Source organism: Primulina huaijiensis, chromosome 8 (assembly GCF_012295235.1).
Source record: "Primulina huaijiensis isolate GDHJ02 chromosome 8, ASM1229523v2, whole genome shotgun sequence".
NCBI lineage: Eukaryota > Viridiplantae > Streptophyta > Magnoliopsida > Lamiales > Gesneriaceae > Primulina > Primulina huaijiensis.
The window spans coordinates 4783259-4802349 of record NC_133313.1 but is presented as its reverse complement, the minus strand read 5'-3'; the positions used below and the strand labels follow the sequence as shown (position 1 = coordinate 4802349).

Genomic DNA, 19091 nt, shown 5'->3' with positions numbered 1-19091 from the left:
ATATTAATTAAAAAAATTAAGAATAATAATTTTTTGATTTTGAATATAGGGTAAATAACCTAAAATCCAAAGCCATAGTCTCATTTTATGGTTCGAGTCATCCATTCATGATAATATAGTAATCGTGAGAATATTGAATAATAATCTAACATTTGCTCCATTTTCTCGAAACCAAAGATTCATCCGTCCCAAAAAAGTCGAACAAGTTGAATATGACTTGTGATTGGGAAAAAATCGTTTTATTTTTCAAATAAAGCAAAGTTCGAGACATCCATTTATGATAGTGTAATCATCGTGGGAATGCTGAATAACAATTGAACATTTGCTCAGATTAGTCGAAACCAAATATTCATTGATCCAAACAAGCTAAACAAGTTGAATATGACTCGTGTTTAGGAATTACTGTCTTATTTTTCAAATAAAACAAAGTTCGAGTCATTTATTCATGATAGTCAATCCATCATGAGAATGTTGAAATAAAAATCAAACATTTGCTCAATTTTGCTCGAAACCAAATAGTAGTTGATCCAAAAAAATTGAAACAACTAAAATGATTTGTGTTTCAGAAAAAATATTCATAGTTTACAAATAAAACAAAGTTCAAGTTATCCATTCAAGATAGTGTAGTCATGGTAAGAAGATTGAAACAACAAACAAAACTTTGCTCCCTTTTGCTCGAAAACAAAAATTATGTCTGCTCAAAGCAGATCTGAAGGTTAGCTGGAATCGAATGTTCAGGCTCCATCCCATTTTTCTGTTATTGATGGGAAACCAACAGATTCTAACTCAGATCCATGTAGAATTGAATTTGGATCAATTGGTAATTTATCAGAACAGTTGCTTTCATGCCTTACTAATTAATCTTAGTGGATTGATTCCAAGAAGGTCAGAGGAGATGCAGGGTTGGAGTACCATAATTAATCAAGAAAGGTATGTAAACTTCCCTTGACAATCTTCAAGTCATAGGCATTTTCTAGCTCAAGACTTTTTTGCTACATCATCTCAAAGCATGCCGTATCTCAATCTTTCAGGTTTGTCAGGCCGTCAATGTATCTTAAAGAAGAAGATGACCTTGCTGAAAAAATGTATTAGAAAGGATGGTTAAACTTGTACAAAAGAATGAAGGGATATGACTTGGATGCTGATACCCCGTAAGGATCCGGGTCATCATTACCCGGTATATTAATTGGATAATCCCAGATCAAAAGCCAATATGCCGGGTACTGTCCTCAAATACCCGGGCACTACGTTTCTTCTCGGGCAATCCTCATCATAACTCGGGCTCTTAAACAATTACCCGGGTACCCTTCTACTCGAGCTACCTCGAGAATTGCACCATACTCGAGTATGAGTGATACATGCAGTCTAATCCGTCAGAAGCTATAACTTGGAGTGTCCAAGAAGTCATCAGAAGCTATAATATGGGCAACCCACTTGCCATACTTAGTAGGTGGTACTGGAATCGAGGTACTTACCTATTTTTTTTACTATAAATAGAAGGTATTAATGTCATTTATAGATTAGAAAATCGTTACTCTCAAGCATATATATTTTCTCTCAAATATTGTTTGTGTTCATCTGAAAACCTGCTGACTTTAGCATCGGAGTGGCTACGCTGGACACTCCTCCGGCTCCCATTCACGAGTTCCTTTTCTTGTGTACAGGTGCTATTGGAGCCATTATCTTCACTCAAATTCCCAAACACTATAAATTATTGATTTGATCCGTTGGAGCTCCTTACCCGGCTCATCCATTTCAGCGAATTCACATCAGACGCTTTTACATCAAACATTTTGGAAGATACAACGTGTTCAGATTTTTCATTCTGTCGTCACAGAAGGAGACTTTAGTCTAATAGAATTTAGTAAATATAATAGGATGAAACTTTTTGAATATCAGCCCTTGCTATTGAATACTAATGGCTAACAGTGAGTAAGTGAGTAGTTAATTAATAGCTCAAGGCTTGTAGCATATACCATGGCTGTTTTCTGCTACTGAGAGTGATACAAGAAACCTTGTGTCAGTATATCTATTAATCCTTTTGAAAGACAAACCATTTTCGTCTTTCGGGTTTTTACGTGGTATGAACAGATCCGCAAGAAAATTTACGCAGTTGGTAATATCATGAACCTTTTTTGGTGACTTTAGGTGCTTGTTATAGAATCACTTGCTTTGGTTCCCATCAATCATGAATCATGTTAGTAGAATCCGGGCAACGCGTTCATAGTATTATCGAACATGTTCAATAAATTCAGTCGCTGATATTCAGCCATCCCAGGCTGGATTAATTTAACGTACTCGGGTTATGATAGTGTTTAGACGAGAAAATTGAGAAATAATGAAATTCCAAGCACAAGTATTTTTTATTAAATAAAAAATGGAGCTGGTTTGTAAATTGAGAGAGATATTTTTAATATTTTAATAATTACATGGTGACCTCAAACATAATTACTTTAAACTCTTCATATTTTATAAAAAAAAATCTATATTCTCAAACGATTTGATTCAAATGTCTGTACACAGTAATTTAAAAAAAAAAAAAGTATTTTACACAATATACTTGACTTTTATCAGTCATCCTTGAGACGAATAAAAAGCCTGCATTTTATGGCACACCACTTTCCTTACAACGCCAGACGTGACATCCACACACATCACAATATAATACACCTTCCCTTTTACTTTTAAGGCAACTAAACAAGACAAGTTCAAACAACAACTATATATATATAGTGTGTGTGCGTGCTTGTGTATCTATATATACATGTGTATCCGAGGACTATCTTTAAAAGCCATCGTTCTTCCTCTCCTCACCCCTTCGTAATCGGCATCCCAATCTTAATCTTAGAAAGAAAAATGGGCCTTAAAAATCTGTCTCACTTCAGATGCAAACTTACCAAGCCGTGCAAGAAATTGTTGCAACTCTTCAAATTCAAACTCCACAAACCACTTTTTATAAGAGCTCTTAGACTCCGCCCTCATCGAAAACCAAACATGAACAACTCCACACGTAAAGGGCCGAGCCACCTCTCCAAAATCCTACCAGTTTTATGTTCACTTACGCGAACAAAAGAGATGGATCGAATCACGAGTTTTTCGGATTCAGGGCAGCGTATAGCACCACATCCATCACCTCTGACCCCAGCATATGTAAGAATGCGTGCTGAAGCCATGGGAAAGGTCGACGTTTCGAATCAATATGCTGCATGCAGGAGCTTTGAGAATCATTTGACGGAGTTGATTGTGGGAGAGGGAAAAATGAGAGATTTGAAGGATGTTGAAGAGTTTCTTTATTGCTGGAAAAAGCTGAGATGTCCTGTGTTTATGGATTTGGTATGTCGATTCTATGGAGAGCTCTGCAGAGATCTGTTTTCCAATGCATTTGATCAGAATGAAATCGGATTGTCAAAGGAATATCTACGACATAATTGATTCCTCACAAAAAGTTGTGGCATTTTATACTTCAAATTTTATGATACATAAGTTTGTAATATTCATTATTTCCATCTCCCAAATTTAGACTTTATAAATTATACATGAAAAACCAATTAATCATTCAGAAAACAACGTAGGAGAGTTCATTAATGAACCAAAGGCCCATCTGCTCTATACCACAACAAGAACGAAAAAAAAGCAGCACAGCAAAACAAAAAGGATATACTGTCTGAAAGTTGAAAGAGCAGAAGTCTTCTTCTAATTGTGTGAGCATAGTCTAGACATCAACACTAACAACAAGGAATCATTAAAATTACTTAGAGACATTATCGATTAAAATAATTATTTTTAGAATTAACTATAGCAAAAAGTATCAACTTCAAAAACCCAAAGTTTTGTGGAAATTTTTTATTCCATTAGTTTTTTAAATGCAAAACTTTTTAAAGTGGGTTTTTTTTTACAGAGATAATCTTGATATTGTATATAACCTTGTTTTGTTATTATCTATACTATTTTATTAAAGTTGAGAATATGATAGTAACTACCTAGAAAGGACACCAACTTTTTCTTCCAACTTTACCTTTATATGATACTAATATTACACTTTTATTTTTGTTTTTGTTTTTTTAAATTTCAACATACACTTTTATTTTTATTTTTTTTATTTCAACAATTCAAATATCAATTTAGTCCCTCCATAATTTGTCAAATTTCACTTTAGTCCATCGATAATAATAAAAAAGAATGTACATACGCATCGCGTGTGCAGAATAACTAGTTAAGATTAATTTTGATATAATATATTGGAAAATTTGCAATTTTGATCATGTATTTTTGTTTCTGTGCGATTTTAGTAATTTATATTGTTAAATTTCAGTTTATGTCCTGTATTTTTCAATTTTTTGTCTTGTGTGTTTGTTTCTTCGCAATTTGATCCTACATGTTATAAAATTTCAGTCTAGTCTGCTATTTATATTTTGTTTTGACAATTTAGTCTTTTTTTCCGACGTGGCCAAGATCTGACCGAAAGCATAATGCAGAAACAAATCTAAGTGGTGAAGGACCACACAAGTCACGATTTACTAGGGGACGATACAAAAACAGAAGATTTCCTGACAAAGATAAAGTAGGTATGTTATCCACCCACTCCATTAGTGAAGAATGGACCACCACTAAAAGACATTTCCACTTACTAGTGGAAGATGAACCCACCAACCACCTATAAAGACAAGCCATTGACCAATGGTCGGAAGGACCACCATTCACAAGATGTTGTCGGCCACAACTGGCAGAATAATTAATAAGATTTGAAGTCCGGATTTCAAATCCACCAAGACTTTTATATATCTCAAGACAGAAGGAAGATGACACTACAAGAAAATTGATCTATAGTGACGGGAAATGTCGTCATTAAATGTCCAAAACCCGTCATAAATTAATTTTAATGACGGGAAATTTCCGGTCATGTACCTTCATTACTGCCCTCCTAGGTAAAAATAATTAATGACGATAATGACATCCCGTCATTATTGGTATAACATATTTAGCGATGAAATTATACCGTCATTAAAATGAATATAAATGACGAAATATTTCGTCATTATACTACCATTTTCCTCTCATTAAATAATATTTTAATGACAACACATCTCCTCATTATATCATTATTTACCTCTCACTATAAGTTATTTTATTGATGAAATTTACTATAATTATTAGTTATTAGTCCCTCACTAAAAATCGATTTAACTATGAAATTACCTCTCATTAAATCATTAATTACCCTCATTAAAAAATAATTATAATTGTGATGAAATTTATAATAATTGAATTTGTTATTATATTAAAGATGGCATTATTAATAAAATATGAAATATGGAACAAGTAAGTTTTTTGAACAAAATATTTTATATAAACAACTGCATCCATATCTATTCATATATTCAAAATTTACAGAATTAATTTCGATTTGTTCCAAAACATGAGTTCCATTTTCATGGATATTTGAAGTATTTCCTAATATCTACTCCTTGGAGTACAAAAATATTTGAGGACCATAAATGGTGATCACTTAGTAGTTGCTTCAAAATATCATAGACCAATTTCCTAATCAATGCTTGAATTCTTCTAATCTTCTTTGAAGCACGACATCAGATTAAGACAGCGTGTCATCTGTAAAACATAAATAGAAAAAATAAATTAAAATAAAGATGTAATTCAAACATAAAGTAAGAGTGAAAACTTTGTTGATGTCGAAGTTTGTAAACAAAACATCCTGAAAACAATGATATATTATGTCAAACACATGTGAAGTAAATTTTTAAATAATTAAAAAACAAAGTCTATATACATGTCAACACAATGTGCCAAAGTTATAAGAGTAGCAGTTTTTAGTCAAAAACGATATGAAACACACGAGTAATTCATGTATGTATAAGAATAACAAGTTAGCAACCACGTTAGGGAGATTTGGAGTAATTCATGCATATATAAGAATCACAAGTTAGCACAACAGACCCTGAATTGCGACAGGTCTCATCAGAGTCACATTATTGACAAAAAATAGTAGTACTTGGAAAATAAATGAATCCACCAACCACACATAACAAAACAATCTATTAAGCATGGAAGCATATTTTACTCTTTAATATATAAAAACAATCTGTAGTACTTGCCAAAAAAACCTGTATCACATTCCAAAACAATTGGTATCAAGAAAGTTACGCTCAAGTTAATTGGTTATGAAAGTTCAGTAAACAAGTGCTCTAACTTTATGGTGAAAAGGAAATTACAAAAGACTGCTTCAATGACAACAGAATGAGTAAAGTTATTATAGGGACGGCAGAGTGATCTTTCCCAACACATTGACAAATAGCTTTGGTACCTTAATGACAACTCTTCACCCATCCATGGAAATAGAATTTATATATATATGAATGTCAAAGAATATTAACCAACAGAAGAAGATATTCTTCTTGGCAATTGAATATGTAGAAGCGTTGGAATAGCAACCGATGCCTTCACAAGACTTAGTATAAGAGGTGTTGAAAGTAGATAATAACACCAAGGCTACTAGATAATAACACATACAAAACTAAGATAAGTTCATCTAAAAATCCACATAAGAAACAAAGCGATGTTGCCTCATAAGAAGTTGGATTCACTAAAATGGATCAAAATGGCTACAAGAAAACAGGGAGATACACAAAGGGGCATTATATCATGGGGAGAAACTAAAAAAGCCATAATCATTGATCTTACAAGTCAACTTTCCCTAACAATCTGCTTCATTATTAGCTCACCTTGATTTTGGGTAATTTACTAGAAATATATGCCAAGTTAAAGGGGTATTATATCATGGGGAGATGCCTAATACACACAACTAGCAAACTCCCAAAAAGGAATAAATGTAGAATAATGTATAAACCTGAACGTAAAATATCTGTAGTAAAAATTCAAGGTAGCACAACACACCTTCACCAGACATTGTAGGTGCATCAGAAGTTGCTTGGTTATCATTCTCGATTTTGGCTAATCTACTTTCAATTCCATCCATGCGCCTCTTAAGGTTATTATTTTCTTCTTCTTTCTCATGGAGCTTAGCCTCAAGATCTTTTACATAAGCAGCTTGTGAACAATTAAAATGTTTTCTTTTCATTCCACCTCCAAAACCAAAGACATGACTATGACACTGTGGTCCAAAACACTTTTCAACAACCTCAATATGTGAGAGTGATGCATTAGATTGAACAGTCTTCACAATCTCATCCTACAAAGATCCATCACCCATGTCATTTAAATAAATGATAAACAACAAATTTAGGTTAAAAGATTAAGTAGTGATATTTACATATTTTTCTTGCGCTTCTGGCTCAACAAGCTTTCCATTTTTATGTCGAGTCTCATAGAAAATTTTTGCAATATCAGGTGGGTTATTATCCTTGTCTCCCTGAAGATATATAAAAGGCAAATGATATATATATGTTAATTAAGCAAAAAAATCATAACAAATAAACATAAGAATTAATATAGATGTTTATGACCATTTCATATATCAGTTGTCTGTGCGGCTTGCTTCCAGTTCGATTCTGGTTACTGGTTTTCTACATAAATCACAAACCAAAATTACAATCAGCAGTTCTATGAGTGCAATTTAACTGCAAAATGAAGATATTTCTTATTACACTTTGAACAAGTATTATTATACCTGAAACTCATCAGTTAAGAACTTATTAGTTACAAGCCAGTCCCATTCTTTAGCATTAAACCCTTGCGGCACATTTTTTAAAACTTCAGCTTTAGTTTTGCAAGGTCTCACATAATCAACGTTCAAGGATGACCTCCATGCTGTCGACAAAGCACCCATATGCTCCAAAGTATGCTCACGATACAATTCTATACTAGGACTAAAAAAAGCATTTCTGCAACATAATCATAATACAGCAGTAGAAAATGACATATTACTCTATTTTGATGGGTTGATGTACCAAAAGTTAAAATATATTAGAATATGTTGTTATCTCTATGCTAACAGTAAATTCACCTGAAATTAATAATGTGATTCACTTACCTTCACCGAATCCCACATGTGTTGCTTGTCTAATTCAGTCAAATCTTTCCATGTTTTCACTTGTATGGGGCAGATATGCTTGTCGCGCACAATTTTCCCCAAGTGTCTCGACCAATATCTGTGATTTTTTCCCACTGCACAATTGTTGTAGAATTCGATCTCCATCTTTTCTCCACTTTTTAAAGCTGCAATTTTCTTATTCTTATTTTTTCCTCTTACTTTTCTCGCCTTTTGAGTTGCTGAATCTATTCAATGAATTGAAGTAATAAATAATTGTATCAAGATTTTAATTTGAAATCAATAGAAAATCCATAATACGCTACATTTCAAATATATTATACTTACCATCAACATATTTTTCTGTAACAGCATAGCTCGATTCACCACTTTCACCATCTTCAGTCATAGGAGTAAATTTAGCAACAAGATAATGACCAACAGCCTCGATTGGTATTCGAAAATCCTAAAGAAATCATATAATTACAATAATAAATTACGGTTCATGGAACATTTAATATGATTTTAGCCAAAGAACTTGCCTTGTTGATCGTACATTCACTGATAGATTGCAAGCCAGTCTCGATATCAAAGTTCTTCGAAAGTGTTATGAACCATTGAATTGTACTAGCTTGTTCACTTCCATTTACCACATCCCCACGTACTATGACTTTCTCATTTGTCTTATAATCACCCAATATTGTAGTATCTCTCACTTTCGGAACTCTTGGGATTGGGATATAATCTGTACAAATTTAAAGAAAATAAATCAATGATAAAGAGAAATAAGAAAAAACTCAAAATAAATAACTCTTTATTAATGCTACCAGATGTTTGATTGTCTTCAGGTAGTTTGAAGAGCAATGGTTGGGCAGTTTCGTCCACATCAACATAAATGTCTATGTTGTCCACGTATTCATGTTCGTTCAACATAGCCAATAAATCTTTATCATTTCTCAAAGGCTTACCATCCCCATCCGTGACTTTGAAACCAACAAAATATATGTCAATGAACTTTTTACATATGTTCAAGATTTCTAAGAAAGAACTATCATCTATAAAATCTCTTTCTTTCCATTCTTCTTCCCCAAAATGCACAATAATAGTATGGGCTGATATTCCACCTTTTGGAAGGAAAAAAAACTTTTTACAATTGTATAAATATATTTTCAGTTAAAAATAGAGGGAAAAAAAAACTATCTACATAAAGTTTATAGGTTTACCAATTCTTCGTTGATTGCCGATGTATTGAGCTTCTTGCTCTTCAACCTGTAGCCTTTGAATTCCCCCTATGCTCTTGTGGGCAGATGCACTTCCTGGAAAACAACAAATCAGATAATTGAAGTATGAAATAATTATAACAAGCATTCAAATTCTATAAAAAAAAAATAAATCTACGCTATCAATTTAGAAAATAATTACCAATAGAATCTCCAACGGGCCTCGTTTTATGTCCATATCCACGCTCCTTGGCCAACTTACCAGGTGATAAAAATTTTACAGGCTTTCGGATGTTTCCTACACTACTTTTTGCAAGCATTGGTTTCATCTATTAATATAAGCATTGTAACAAATTAGTACAAACAGTAAAAACATGAAAATGAACCAGAATGAATAAACAACTAACACATAAAAGAACAGACATTTTACCAAAAAAGAATAACATAAAAGAACAACTAAGAAACATGATAAGTTGGAAATACTTCTTCAAATTGGAATTCGCTTTCTCTTTCTTTTGTTTGTTGGTAAGTCAGCTACTAGCGGCTCCAAATCTGTTCTTCTCCAAATGTTTTGACCTTCTACATCAAAGGAAGTTTGGCCACCACAATCAAAATTGAAAGATTCAGTATGTTGATATGCTTCACCGAAATCATCTTCATTACTGATCTCGTCCTCTATTGGTTGTGGCATCTCATATAGATCCCGAGGTTGTGTCTTAACAACAACATGCCAACCTTTATTGATGTTATCTATGACATAAAACACTTGTGAAGCTTGATTGGCCAGAATAAAGGGTTCGTTTGTTTTCAAAATACGTTGGCAATTAATGCTAGTGAATCCATATTCATCTACTTTGGCTCCTTTCTCATTATCATGCACATCGAACCATCTACATCGAAATAAAACCACTCGTTTTCCGTCAAGATACTGCAGTTCAAGAATCTCTGTCAACACTCCATAATAGTCAACATAATTCTTCTCACTACCTATATTACCGATTACATACACCCCAGAATTTTGTGTTCTACATCCTTTGTCACGAGCTTCAATCCGAAACCTATATCCATTGACAACATAACCACTGAAGCATGTAACATACATTGAAGGACCACGGCACAACGATAGCAGGTCATCATATTTAGTGTGTTGGTCTTGTATTTTCATTTTGTCAACCTAAAAATAAATTACAATGTAAATAACTCGAACAAATAATCTTGTTCAACACAAAATAATTTATAACAATAGAATCACTTACTTGTTGTTTAAACCAACAGATAAAATTGCTATTCCACTCGTCATCCGATAGTTGTGGTGTATTATTTTTCTCATTTTTGGAGTACTCTCTGCATTACAACATTAATGAGAAATGCATATATATAAAAAAAAAAAAAAGAGAAATGGTTGTTTAGAGGTATTTGAGCTTACTCGAGGAAAGGTTGCACTTCATCGCAATTCTTTAAAATATAGATATGAGCTTTCTCCCATGCATCATCATCGAGAATATGACTTATACCAGCTCCTAATGCTCGTCCACATTGCAAAAATATGGATATTTCACCTTTAAATTTATGAAAGCCACTGTCATAGTTTCGCTCAAGTCTACTGAATTTTGTCTCAATGTCTTTCAAGTATCTTGAGCAAAGAGTCATACATTCCTTTGCTATATAGCCCTCTGCTATTGAGCCTTCCGGACGAGCCATGTTTCGAATAAGTTGTTTTAACTCAAACAACATACGCTCAATAGGGTACATCCATCGATATGGTACAGGTCCACCAATTATAGCCTCCTTAGCCAAATGAACAGGCAAATGCACCATCACATAAAAAAACGAAGGGAGAAAAACTTGTTCCAACTTGCAAAGAGTAATCGGAATTTGGGATTCAATCTTTTGTAAATCACATACCTTCAATGTTTTAGCACACAAACTAGTAAAGAACAAAGACAACTCAATAAGTGGTTCACACACTGCTTTAGGGAGGAGGCCACGTATCCCAAGAGGAAGTAGATGTTGTAAAAGGACATGAAAATCATGACTTTTCAAACCTGAGATTTTATGTTCTTTAATGTTAACACTTTGAGAAATATTAGATGAAAACCCATCTGAAACTCNAGATAAAATTGCTATTCCACTCGTCATCCGATAGTTGTGGTGTATTATTTTTCTCATTTTTGGAGTACTCTCTGCATTAAAAAATTAATGAGAAATGCATATATATAAATAAAAAAAAAAAAAAAAGAGAAATGGTTANTGATATGGTACAAGTCCACCAATTATAGCCTCCTTAGCCAAATGAACAGGCAAATGCACCATCACATCAAAAAACGAAAAAAAAAAAACTTGTTCCAACTTGCAAAGAGTAATCGGAATTTGGGATTCAATCTTTTGTAAATCACATACCTTCAATGTTTTAGCACACAAACTAGTAAAGAACAAAGACAACTCAATAAGTGGTTCACACACTGCTTTAGGGAGGAGGCCACGTATCCCAAGAGGAAGTAGATGTTGTAAAAGGACATGAAAATCATGACTTTTCAAACCTGAGATTTTATGTTCTTTCATGTTAACACTTTGAGAAATATTAGATGAAAACCCATCTGAAACTGTTAATTGCTTAAAAAATAAGCAAAACAAGTGCTTCTCCTCTGTAGATAAAGTGTAGGATGCAATGGGCAACTCAAGTTTATCCCCTTTACGAATTGGATGCAAATCTGGTCTAATTTTCAGAGCTTCCAAATCAAGACGAGCTTGGACATTGTCCTTAGTCTTCCCCTTCGTATTCATAATTGTCTTCACTATATTCTCACATATGTTCTTTTCAATGTGCATCACATCCAGATTGTGTCTTAACAAAAGAGAACTCCAATATGGAAGTTCAAAGAAAATACTTTTCTTATTCCAATTATCACCTCTGTTTTCATGTGATATTTTCACCTTTCTTTTAACATCTTTAGTTAAGATGATTCCTTCAAGGTCATTCACTTGAGATAGCACATCAGCACCTGAAAGTGAAAGTGGCGGTGGTCTTACCTCTTTAGTTCCATCGAACAAACTTTTATTTTTTCTCCATTTGTGGTTGCTATGAAGATAACGTCGATGACCCATATAACATTGCTTTTTACCATTAGCTAACCTCATAGAACAAGTGTCTTTGTTACAACAAGGACATGCCATCTTACCTTTGGTACTCCAACCTGACAGGTTCCCATATGCTGGAAAATCATTGATTGTCCACAATAAAGATGCATGCAATTTAAAATTTTCGCGAGTTGAAGCATCAAACGTTTCGATGCCTAGTTCCCACAACTCCTTCAACTCTTCTATCAAAGGTTTAAGATAGACATCAATAGCATCTCCTGGACCTTCAGGACCTGGTATGAGACTTGAAAGAATAAAATTAGATTCTTTCATGCACATCCATGGAGGCAAATTGTATGGAATGAGTATTATTGGCCAAATGCTGTATGATTTTTTTGAATGAGTAAACGGTTGGAAACCATCACTAGCAAGACCAAGTCGTACATTTCGAGGTTCAATGGAAAAATCTTTATGCAGATCATCGAACGACTTCCATACCATAGAATCAGCTGGATGTCTCATCAGTCCATCATCTACTCTTTTTTCATGATGCTATCTTATTAAAGAAGCAGTCTTTTTAGACATGAATAACCTTTGAAGCCTTGGCTTTAAAGGAAAGTACCGCAAGGTCTTCACTGCTAATTTCTTACCATTTTTTCGAACTTTGGTTTCCTCGGTATGACTATTTTCTTTCCATCTAGAAGCACCACATATTTTGCACATGTTAGAATTTTCTTCTTCCTTCCAATACAACATACAATCATTTATGCACGCATCTATTTTTTGATAAGAGAGACCAAGATCTTTAATAATTTTTTTGGAATCATAATAGGATTCTGGCAAATTTGAACCGATTGGGAGTATTTGTTTCAATAGTTGTAGCAACATATCAAATGATTCATTACTCCATCGACCAATACTCTTAATGTGTAGTAGCTTGACCAGCACAGATAATTTTGAGGTGTCACAACCTGGATAAGTTGGTTGCTCAGAGTCCTTTAACAATCTGTAAAATTTCTTTGCTTCATCATTCGGTTCCTCTCCATTCGTATTCTCACTTGATGAACCAATTTCCGATCCACTTCTATAAAAACCATCCATGTTAGGATACAAATCCCTTAAAATTTCATCACAATCACTTCCTTCCGATTCTTCATCATCAGATGAAGACTCACCAAGCCTTTCACCATGGTGATACCAAGTTGTATAATTTGGCATTATTCCATTCACATTTAGATGCATTTCGACCACTTCACGGGATCCATAATCAGTGTTATTACACTTGACACATGGACATCGAATACTATTCTCTTCACTTGTCTTCTTAAAAGCATAATTCAAAAAATGTTCAACTCCAACTTTGTATTTTTCATTGAATCGATCATTGAAAAAACTCATCCATTCCTTACTAGGTGCCATTTTCCTTTTACGAGTATGAATTCTTGCTCAAAAGAATCTGCAACAGATTTATAGGCAACACAACAAAAAGATATGTTTTGTGATGTAAAAAATGATAGTTTCAGCTCACTATTATCATAATGCATCTTCCAAGTATGCTATAAAATTTTTCTATCAGTGGGGCTTCGAGTTGAGTCACTTCCAATTATGCTATCATATATCATTTGAACTGAAATAAATATTATATAATCTAATTAAATGCACGGCCACTGGAAGGACAGACCACTAAGCCCCATAAGAATAAATATTAGTTGAGTCACATCCACTTGAAGTGAACATCTTTAATTTCCATGGTGTAAGGGTGATAATAAAAACAAAAACAACGTGTTTGTGGGGGCATAGCCTTAATCCTAACCAAATGCAACCATTTTTTTTCTAGTAGAGAATCCAATATTGATTGAAATTGTTAAAAATACAAATTAGATACTAAATTAATTAAACTCCCGATTGTTCAATGTACATACATTAAAAAAAAATTTAGCAACTTTGGTTAAGAATAATTGAGAAAAAGTCAAGAGCATCATTTTGAAGGGGGGAAAAATGTATAAAGCTAATTTTCATCGAACCTAATTAATTAAAGGGGTGTGAATTTTAATACTTGCATATCTTTTCTACGTTATTAAAGAATCCCGTTGTGACTCTCTCTCAAAATCAAGAATACTTAAATATTTTGAAATGTGTCATTGAATCCATTCTATCTGAATATATAGAGATCGATATTGGGTATTTTAAAAATTATTACTCTAAATTGTTTAAGAAAGTCTAATCGGTGAAGCTTCGAGTAAGGCGTAAATAATGAAACCTAACAACTAATCTTGCTGCTCCCAAAGCAAATATTCTTGATTCACAGTATTTTCAACTCAAATGTGTTAATCTAACTTTGCATCTTTATCTAAAATTAGCAAAATGTGATATAATAGTGATCTTCTTTGACCATTAAAACAAGATAAACGAAAAAATAAGGTAAATTTAGGATTCAAAATGAGCGCAAACCTCTCTGGGAGAAACGCGATGGTGGAGTTCAAATCGAGGTTTGATTGTGAGAGGTAAGTTTTCACGTTTACCACAAACACCGCCGCCGGAATTCCTCTTCTCTCAGTCGCACCGAAAATGAGAGAGCACTGAGAATGAGAGATAAGCTATGGATAATCCGCCTGGTACAATAGAGACGAGAAAAAATCGAAGTCGGAGGGTTTACACGGATTGAAGGCCAGTGAGAAATAAAATTGTATGTGGGGCTAAAAGATATTTTTATTTTTTTAATAATGAAAAATAAAAATGCATTTGTTGGGGTTTTGGTGGGAATATATGGCGCCTAAAATTTGTAGGCAATTATGAGAGGGAATTTTTTTTATTTATATAATGACGGGATTAGTTATCTATAGCTACAAAATTAAGAATTCGTCACTAATAATTTAACTCTTTAACAATGGTTTTTTTTACCCTCATAAAAACTTCAAAAATTATGTTTTTAGTGACCCATTTTTCATACCCTCATTAAATTTTTGTCATTATAAATCAATTTTCTTGTAGTGTGAAAAGCATCATTCAACATTTTCATTTTTCTCTCAAAATAAACTTGTAATAGTTTTCTTTATTGTATGTGTTCCTTCCTCCTCTATAGGAACTTACTATTGTAAAACCCGGGATTTTGTAATATCGTGATCATATCAGTTTAATATCAGGTTAATAATTTGATGGTGTAATCTTGGATATTAATATTTAAATNTGACGGGATTAGTTATCTATAGCTACGAAATTAAGAATTCGTCACTAATAATTTAACTCTTTAACAATGGTTTTTTTTACCCTCATAAAAACTTCAAAAATTATGTTTTTAGTGACCCATTTTTCATACCCTCATTAAATTTTTGTCATTATAAATCAATTTTCTTGTAGTGTATGGTTCTTTTTATGACATAAATTTTATGTCTAAGGAAGCATATAAATAATCAAATATAGATGTTGTGGAATGTGTACGAGAGAGTGGAGAGACGTCGTAGGAGCAAGCAATAAGATTTACATCGAAGAGATCAAGTATTCAAGGCAAGACGTATTAATGTATTGTCGTGGAGTGTTAAAGAAAAGTAGACACAACACCTAATCACGGTGCTGATCAGTGGGTTGTTCATCAAAAATAATTTTGGCTTCAAAAACGTTGTATCCATAGTTTTGGTTATTTTGTTTTGGAAGCACTTTCCTCTTTAAGTTTGTTGAGGGAGTTAGCTTTTCTTTATTCAGTAGTATTGATTTTGTAAACTGACAAGTTTTTCTAGTGGATTTTTTGCCTTGAAATACCGCACAAGTGTGGTGACCCATTCCAGAATCACCTACTAATCAAGAGTAAGCATGCAATTAATCTAAATAACAATAATCAAAGATAATTGCTGAAACGGTCAATATACAACCCAATCGAAGTCCAGAATATAACTCAAACCAAAATATACGGTACAACCATATCGAATCAAAACAATACTAATAAACTTAATCACCCTGCTACTCAACATTCTCCTCCTCCTCTTGAACCATCCAACCTGAGGCTTGCCCCGTGGCAATGGGGTGTCCAAGATAAACAAAACTGAGGACGTGAGCGATAAGAACGCCCAGTACGAAAGCATGAGTATACAAACCTATATGACATGAACATGCTATGATATGATACCAGGGTAGTCAAGAAATAAGAATCACAAAAGATCTCAGCATGCTCAGTCTAGAGACGCCAAGTTGATAGTGCCGTGCGGTACTCCTTTAGGTCACTACATCCACTACAAGATCAGACGTGGGCTTGAAATGTCCCGGATCACCAAAGCCCTCCCGACCCATCTGCTATTGTGTAATCTCGGTGTCCATGCGTCCACAAGACAGGGCTGAGTGGCCCCACAAGATATAGCCTATCTCGAAATAGATGTTGCTCAATAGCAAAGGCTATCTCGAAGGAGAAACAGCTCAACATTAAATGCAACATGCAGCATAAAGCATTACTTGATAGCATGCATCATATGACATATATCAGTGTAGCAAATAATCATGCAACACATATAAGAATGTATACTCGACCAGGATATCTCGGATAGTACTTTCGTAACTCTATCACTACAATCCTAATCCACATGAAAACCAGAACAACCAGGTCTAGTAAAAGCCTATACATCAAGTGAAAATCATCACTAAAACGTATCTACCAGACTTAACTAGAGTATGAAATATTCTTGATATACTAATGATACAATTATAAACCTTCGTCAGTCGTCAGTCCGCTGATGAAGATGCTCTGAGTCCAACCTGTCCAAGTTCGAACAGTTCGTTCCCTGGCTGCTTCGTTCCCTATTTGCTCTGTTCGGACTGCTTTGCTCTGTCTTGCCGGACTGCTCAGTTCTGTTCAGACTGCTCTGCTCTGACCTGTCTGGACTACTCTGCTATGCCCAGACTGCTTTGTTCTGCCCGGACTGCTCAGCTTTGTCCGGACTGCTCTGTTTTGTCCTTCTCGGACTGCTCAATTTTGTCCGAACTTCTCTGCTCTGACCTACTCGGACTGTTCTGTCATGCCCGAACTCACTAGGATGACTAGAACTTGCACTATAAACACACAATATCTCCTTCACAGTGAAAAATCCTATGGCCTATTTATAGACCTCAATTCGGGACTCCCAAGCCATTTCACGCATGGACGTGTAAACCCAATGCCATGCACTTCGACACCTGTCCGGCCACCTGTCACTCGGAAACATGCACAAAGACACCTGTCCTGACTTGTGACACGCTGGATACCTCAGCTCACTATCACGACCTCCAACTTCGCTCCCTAACTAACAAACCAGTTCAGACACATTTCCTAGCACCAGTTCGGACTCATTCCCTAGCACCAGTTCAGCTTAGCCATGTCTGTTCAGTCACTGCCTAGGCTGGCATGACTTCTGAAATCAGGTATGACTTCTGAAATCAGCTATGGCAGTAACAATGTCAATTAACACATGATTTACTTAATTAAAGACACTTAATCATGTTTAGTTAACTTAGTAGAATTTGGGCTACTACATTCTTCCCCAGGTAAAAAGATTTGGTCCTCGAAATCAGGTTTAGAGGGTGAACAAAACTTATTAATAACATCGTTATTACATCTCGATTGTTGTTCAATACAACATATTTGGATTAGAACTAAAAACACATATACATCCAAAGTACAAATATAGTACAACTCAAAAGAGCTCTGGATGCTCTGAACGCATACGGCTCTCTAACTCCCAAGTGGCTTCTTCAGTGCCTCTGTGCAGCCATTGAACTAAGACAAAAGGAATGATCTTATTCCCCAACACCTTGTCTTTGTGATCGAGAATCTGAACTGGTCACTCCACGTAAGACAAATCCGAATCAAGTTGTACTTCAGATGGATGTAAGATGTGAGACTCATATGATACATACCGTCTCAACAAAGATACGTGGAACACATCATGAATACTCGATAGGTATGGCGGCAATGTAAGTCTATAAGCCAAATCTCCAATGCTTTCCAATATCTCAAATGAACCAATAAATCTCGGAGATAGCTTACCCTTGAGACCAAATCTCAAAATCTTGCGAAAAGGCGAAACTCATAGAAACACTTTCTCAGCTGGCTAAAACTGAAGAGGTCGACGCTTGGTATACGCATAACTATCATTTTGATCCTATGCAGTCTTAATCCGCTTCTTGATTATTGCAACTTTATCAATAGCCTGCTGGACTAACTCTAGTCTCTCAACCTGTCGTTCCCCAACTTCAACCAAGAATAATGGAGTACGACAACGTCGCTCATACAACGCCTATCATACCAATACTACGATGAAAGTTGTTGTACGCGAACTCAATCAAAAGAAAATGATCCTGCCAAGAGGGTCCGAAATCCATAACACACGCTCGCAACATATCTTCAAGCGTACGGATAGTCTTCTCTGACTGACAGTCAGTCTTAGGATGATAAGCAGTACTCAGACTCAGTGAAACGTCCACTATTTTTAAATTTTAAAATCCTACTAAGTTTTTTTTTTTTTTTTTGAAACATGCCATGTAAAATAACTCAACATTTCCAAAATCCATAAATTAATTCAACATTTAAAATCTCAAGTGCATAAAAATCCCTAAATCGTCAATTAACAAAAATTAGTCAACCTTTAACATTATTAAAACTAACTTCAAAATAAAGCATAAAAAATCTCTAATTAAATCATATACAAAATCTTTAAAACTTTGACTATCAAGCTAATGAGGAAAATAATGTCCTTCGGGAGTGTGCTGCCAAACTCGATCGACTCAAGCATCAGCGCCTCCTTCAATCTCATCTTCACCTGCAATATTCA

General features: G+C 34.4%; 4 protein-coding genes and 1 long non-coding RNA gene across 5 annotated transcripts; 2 read left to right on the top strand and 3 right to left on the bottom strand.

The window, feature by feature from the left end:
* The first annotated feature begins 693 nt into the window (after positions 1–693).
* LOC140983624 (uncharacterized) lies at positions 694–1148 on the top strand. Its single transcript, XR_012176457.1, has 2 exons — positions 694–930; positions 1032–1148. It is a non-coding gene; the product is annotated as an uncharacterized lncRNA (long non-coding RNA).
* Positions 1149–2805: 1657 nt separating this feature from the next.
* Positions 2806–3432, top strand: LOC140982012 (transcription repressor OFP17-like). The gene has a single exon (XM_073448427.1). The coding sequence runs from the start codon at positions 2857–2859 to the stop codon at positions 3430–3432; it is 576 nt and encodes a 191-aa protein (XP_073304528.1). The 5' UTR covers positions 2806–2856.
* A 1971-nt stretch (positions 3433–5403) lies between these two features.
* LOC140983376 (uncharacterized) lies at positions 5404–11296 on the bottom strand. The gene is made up of 12 exons (XM_073450413.1): positions 10649–11296; positions 10479–10566; positions 10232–10396; positions 9425–9551; positions 9226–9318; positions 8830–9126; positions 8545–8747; positions 8351–8468; positions 8006–8250; positions 7286–7384; positions 6910–7204; positions 5404–5607 (listed from the first exon to the last, which is right to left on the bottom strand). The coding sequence occupies exons 1-12, from the start codon at positions 11038–11040 to the stop codon at positions 5591–5593; spliced, it is 2139 nt and encodes a 712-aa protein (XP_073306514.1). The 5' UTR covers positions 11041–11296; the 3' UTR covers positions 5404–5590.
* A 173-nt stretch (positions 11297–11469) lies between these two features.
* On the bottom strand, positions 11470–14950 carry LOC140982011 (uncharacterized). The gene is made up of 2 exons (XM_073448426.1): positions 14752–14950; positions 11470–13756 (listed from the first exon to the last, which is right to left on the bottom strand). The coding sequence occupies exon 2, from the start codon at positions 12820–12822 to the stop codon at positions 11470–11472; it is 1353 nt and encodes a 450-aa protein (XP_073304527.1). The 5' UTR covers positions 12823–13756; positions 14752–14950.
* On the bottom strand, positions 12853–13719 carry LOC140982010 (uncharacterized). Its single transcript, XM_073448425.1, has one exon. The coding sequence runs from the start codon at positions 13717–13719 to the stop codon at positions 12853–12855; it is 867 nt and encodes a 288-aa protein (XP_073304526.1).
* Positions 14951–19091: the final 4141 nt, after the last annotated feature.